Source organism: Neolamprologus brichardi, chromosome 15, assembly GCF_056152115.1.
Source record: "Neolamprologus brichardi isolate AB-2024 chromosome 15, ASM5615211v1, whole genome shotgun sequence".
NCBI classification, from domain to species: Eukaryota; Metazoa; Chordata; class Actinopteri; order Cichliformes; family Cichlidae; genus Neolamprologus; species Neolamprologus brichardi.
Genome location: NC_142118.1, coordinates 30,732,676 through 30,738,675, shown reverse-complemented (window position 1 = coordinate 30,738,675; position 6,000 = coordinate 30,732,676). Strand labels below are relative to the sequence as shown.

Genomic DNA, 6,000 nt, shown 5'->3' with positions numbered 1-6,000 from the left:
TGTGTAGGTTCTCAATCACCCAGGCTATAGTAAAACAAGGAGCTTGGAAAGAAAAGCAACTGGACTTCTTTAATATTCTTGACGATGTTTTACCTCTCGAAGCTTCTCCGGTTCAGTTTCTTCAGAACTGGAGGCGCTTTTTTCTTTCCAAGCTCCTTATATTCCTTACAGTATGAACCCCCTTCTTCATTTCCATTAGCAACAAACATGTTCTGTCAATGAAGGCCCAGGAAGACAGTCACTTAAATTTTTGTTTATTCAAAGACAGAGATCCAAAATGTTTTCAGTCATTTTCTTATGACTACTTTATGTTGCTGATAAATACTATAATTTTAATAAATTAAATTCATCAGTAACACAGGTCAGTATTAGTGTTTGTCCATCCTTTTGATACGATACACTTGCAGTATCATTACTAGATACAACATTTCATAGACACATAAATGATTCATGGCACCTGAATCGATGTGAAACGCTACAGTATGGCTTTTTTATTCCTTCCTGTGGAATCAGCGTGGCTTATGTTGCATCATTAGATCACATTAATTTAGTCTATTTTTTCCCTGACTGTTAGTGTTTTATCTGTTCAGGCCTATAATAGCCATACAGGATCTTCAAATGCTTACACACAGCATGCTAAAACAGCAGTATCCAAACAGGGCATGCATGTGTCACTGATGCTACACCACCCTCTGCCTGTCCCGCTGGCTCACAGGCAGTCCTGGTGGTTTGAGGGAGGAGGGAATGGGCAGCTCGAGTAGGCTGTCCGGAAAGCTGGCAGGGCTCAGCTGCTGCAGAACAGTCTGCATGGCGCTGAGAACCAACGGCGCCGGGCTCCTTCCCGACAGGTATAGGTAGGTCTCCTCGCCTAGCACCTTGCTCCAGCGCTCCGATTCTCCAACCAGAGCTTCCTTCATTTTGAAGCGAACATTTGGCATAAACAGGAGCAGGTTGTCCAGACACCGCCTTTTCTCTCCACTTCTGACCACCGTGGAGTCTCTGAGCTTTTCCAAAGTAATGTCCAGCGGGGTCAAGCCATTGTGGTCTTGGGCGTACGGGGACGCCCCGCTCCCCAGGAGCAAGATGACCGCTTCGGGACGCAGAAGCTCGCAAGCCAGATGTAGCGGGGTTCTTCCGTCCTCGATGTGAAAACACCCGGCTCGGTCCGTGTAGGACGGGGTAATGGCTATACGGTGGGTTTCTTGTAAGATGAGGCCGAGAATGTAGCGTCTGTCGTAGCGAACAGCCATAGCGAGGTGAGGCGCGGAGGACGGACAGGGGCAGAAGCGCTCCCCGGGTTTTGCTAGCGCTTCATCCGTGTATCGGCTGAGGAGGTACTGAGCGTACGCCTGGTGGTCATGAACTATAGCGTACAGCAACGCCTCCGACGGGCTGTAAATCCTCTGGCCAGAGTCCTCGTCCAAGTAAAAAGTTTCCATCGTCCGCATGTCCTCCAACATCCAGACCGGCTTTAGGTCCCGCACGGCCCGGTAGAAGAGCAGCGAGAAGGACTTTCGGTGCTTCTCGACGCTCCGAGCCTCCGAAGTGACGGTTAAAGAGGCCATGGCAACCCGAGTGGTATAAATTCCCAGAACCTTACACGGTTTCATTCACAGAGCGCAGAAACTACCATTTTCCCAACAGAAGCTCGAGTCCAGGGACCTAATGAGTCAGTGTTTGAAATAACCGACATTCCTGTAGCTGCTCGAGCCCTCTGCAGTACTGTGCGAGGGCGCATGCGCACAACGTACAAACGTTAAAAGGTTTTACAAACTTTATTGACAGTTGAGATGTGAGCTGATTACAAGGGCTGTGTCCAAACTCGGGGGCTGGGCTGCATCCTTGGAAGGATAAAGGATAGACAAGTTACTTTGACATCTATGTTCAAGTGCATTTTGGTGCTGATGCTACGTTTACTAATCTACAACTTTTCGCAACTCTTTAGAATAGAATAGGATAAACCTTTATTATCCCACGGATGAGAAATTTCGGCGTTACAGAGCTCTTACAGCAAGGGAAAATAAAGTATCAAAGGGAGACACAAGCAACCGAAGTTCGTATACACAGGTATATACGGGTAACAATGTGCAGAGTATGTATAGAAAATTGTTAAAATTGTACGGAGATATGTATAAAATGTACAGTAAACAAACAAGCTGGTGAGTAAGATGACCAAAAGAATGTTAAGCTGCATTATAGTCTGACAGCTGCTGGTAAGAATGACCTGCAGTAGCGCTCCTTCCTGGATTGTGGGTGAAAAAGTCTCCTGCTGAACGAGCACTACAGTCTCCTGCAGGGGGTGGGAGGTGTTGTTCATGATGGATGTTAGCTTAGACAACATAATTTATACTGAATTCAGCACAATGCCACTCAACTACATACATCATTAAGAAATCCAGAAATGCAGAAATGTTGGGCTTTGTGACAAAGGTGACAGGCTCAAGGTGTAATAGTAATTGAAAAAAAATCAACACAGAAGCATGATAAGGATTTCTCCATTTACTGTCTTATTCTGATTTTTGATCATTTCTCTGGAGATGATCAGTTAGCTGTTTGACAACTACTCAGTCTTTCAAGAATTTTGGAGATAAAAGGAAGGTTAGAGATTGGCCTATTATTAGCTAAGACCGCTCGGTCTAGTAACAGTTTAAATACTGCCAGCTTGAAGGCCTGTGGTACATAGCTGGTTAATAGAGATAGGTTAATCATGTTTAAGATTGAAACATTAATTAATGGTAGGACCTCTTTGAGGAGTCTTAGGAATAGGGTCTAAAAGACACGTTGTTGGTTTGGAGGAAGTCATTACTGAAGTTAACTCAGAAAGATCAATTGGAGAAAAAGACTCTAAATAGACATCAATGGTACTGAAAGTAGCTGTAGATAATGCCACATCTATGAGACGGTTGTAACTTTTTCCTCTAATGGTTAGCTTCATTTGGAAAGAAAATTATGAAGGCATTACTAATTAACATTAAAGGAATGGTTGGCTCAACAGAGCTCTGACTTTTTGTTAACCTGGGGTTCTTATTTTCTTTAATCAGTGCTGAATAATAAGATGTTCTAGCTTTATTGAGAGCTTTTTTATAAAGCAGCAAACTATTTTTCCAGGCTAAATGATGATGATGATGTTGCCATTTTCTTTCCAGCTTTAGAGTTATCTGTTTTAATCTGGATGTTAGAGAGTTAAAGCAGGTAGTCAAGTATTTTTGATTTGAGGCTCAGTTTTTCAGATGAGCTACAGTATCCAGAGTCCAGATAACATTTGACACAGAAATAGAATCTCATCCAGCTCTCTACGACCAATCACTCTCACAGGGAAAACGCCAGGGCTTTTGCACAGATGAGATGACAAGTTCATAATCTTCAAGGTAACAGAGACACAGACTTATAGATTGAAGATGGTTTCACTAATATTAGTTCATACAGCGCTCAGGCAAAGAATGAAGGTTTGTTCCCAGCTTAAGTAGGAGCCAGCTGATCAGCAATTGACAAATAGGTGAGCTTGATTACTTTAGGTGTGCCCAGGAGGAGGGCAGAAATCCCAGAAGTTTCCCGTCCCTGCAGGCGTAAGGTGTAGTTAACAGATATGCACACAAATACACCACGCTGAGACAGAGCGAGAGAGAAAGAAAAGTGGAGAGAGACAGAAAGAAATGGCAGAGGTGCATAGAAACGCCCCCGCATCCACACACTCCACAGTTATTGTACATTTCAAATTTCTCGTTTAGCACTAAATCACAACAGTTGCCACAAATATATATAATATATGCCATTCCTTAATTATTAAGGATTGGCATAGGTCTCAAGCTCTTTGTCTTTGTAGCTCAAGAGCTCTTTTAATTACTCTCCAGAAGTCTTTGGAACTGCAACTAGTGGTAAGAAAGAATTAAGATGATGTCAGGTGAGGTAAGAAAAGGCTTTTCCCTGGTTAGAGTTAGTTTCGTGAATGATGCAAAGGTGCTTGCCATTATATTTGGGACAGGGCCACTAGAAGTTGTGGTGTAGTGCTTGATGGTTGAGAGCACGTCACCTCTGAACCCACAGTGATAGATAGCCGGTCCTGTCTACTTATTACTCGGCCTGCTCTACATCCTTGACTTTCATTTTCTGCCCTGTTAACAAAATTACAAAAATACAGCGTTTATTATTAATTATACCTTTTGAATAAAAAAAGTACATGAAACATCATTTATGTAGGAGGGTAAAACAGGCTCTGCATACCTTGTTTTCTGCCGGTGATACCCCCTGTGTCCCTTCCGCTCAGCCAAGGTCCAAATCGAGATCAGCTTCCAAGATCCGGGTCACGGTACCAAATTGTCAAGACAACTCCAGTCTCTCCGATCCTTTTGTCTTGGTAGACATCACGCAGAGATGTTTACAAGTTTCACACAATCCTTTTATTAACTTTGCCAAAACAGTGTCAGACTCTGTGGTTTTCTCTGGTCCCCTCCCCAATCTGACCAGGAGTGACATGTTTAGCCGCATGTTCTCCTTAAATTGCTGGTTGTCTGAGTGGTGTCCAAAAAACAATGTGGGCTTTATAGATAATTGGGAAACTTTCTGAAGGAAACCTGCCTCTCTGCAGCTTCTATCCTCCTGTTATCTCCCCAAACTCCCCTTAGAGACTGTGTCAGGTCAAAAAACAAACTAAAAACCAGCAAAAAATGACTTAAACATAAAAAAAACCACAAAAATGAACAATACAGTATCCACATCTGCACCAAAACAGTGAAACAGTGAAATGTTGCTTATTAAACATTAGGTGTCTCTCTTCCAAGTCTCTGTTAGTACATGACTTAACAATTGATCCACAAATCAATTTACTCTGCCTTACAGAAACCTGGTTACAGCAGGATGATTATGTTAGTTTAAATGAATCAACACCCCCGAGTCATTCTAATTATTGTCCAGTCTTATTTGTGATCATCTATCGTCCACCTGGGCCTTACACAGTTTCTGTCTGATTTCCTGTTGTGGGTGATTTTAACATCCATGTAGATGCTAAAAATGACAGCCTCAACACAGCATTTAATCTGTTATTAGACTCAATTGGTTTCTCTTAAAATGTAAAAGAACCCACCCACCACTTTAATCACACTCTAGATCTTGTTTGAACATATGGGATAGAAACTGAACATTTAACAGTGTTTCCTGAAAACCCTCTCTTGTCTGATCATTTCCTGATTAATTTACAATAATTGATTACACAGCAGTGGGGAGTAGATTTCATCACAGTAGATGTCTGTCTGACAGCGCTGTAACTGAGTTTAAGAATGTAATCTACCCACTGTTATCATCTTCAATGCCCTGTACCAACACAGAGCAGAGCAGCTACCTGAATGCTACTCCAACAGAGGTCGATTATCTTGTTAATAATTTTGAAGCCAGATAACACACACCAATTAGTTAAACTGCAGGAATGTCTTAAAGACATAAAGACCTGGATGACCTCTGTACTGCTTCTAAATTCAGATAAAACTGAGGTTATTTTACTCAGCCCTGAAAATCTTAGAAATATGGTATCTAACCAGATTCTTACTCTGGATGGCATTACCTTGGCCTCCAGTAACACTGTGAGGAACCTTGGAGTCATTTTTGACCAGGATATGTCCTTCAATGCACATATTAAATAAATATGTAGGACTGCTTTTTTTTCATTTGCGCAACATCTCTAAAATTAAAAATATCCTGTCTCAGAGTAACGCTTAAAAAATAGTTCATGCATTTATTACTCTTAGCCTGGACTACTGTAATTCATTATTATCAGGATGTCCTAAAAACTCCATGAAATTGAATATTCTCAGCCTGGACAGATGATGAGGGACAGGGAGAGAAATATGTTTGTCAATAGCTCAAATTATTTTCAGGTAAATTTTTTTCTCAATCAGTTTGGTGCAATTCTTACATATTTGTAACTATCACCACACTTAATGAATCGCAGTTGCGAGGTTGGAAATTGAGATATGCGTACCATGGCATAGATCTGGAAGAAACCTTTGG

The 6,000-nt window shown here is 41.8% G+C and overlaps 1 protein-coding gene across 1 annotated transcript; it reads right to left on the bottom strand.

Annotated features, from left to right (window-relative positions):
- Positions 1-243: 243 nt before the first annotated feature.
- zgc:112001 (ankyrin repeat domain-containing protein 9) lies at positions 244-1,732 on the bottom strand. Its single transcript, XM_006796258.2, has one exon. It carries the CDS (start codon positions 1,608-1,610, stop codon positions 681-683), a length of 930 nt encoding a protein of 309 aa, XP_006796321.2. The 5' UTR covers positions 1,611-1,732; the 3' UTR covers positions 244-680.
- Between the last annotated feature and the right edge of the window lie 4,268 nt (positions 1,733-6,000).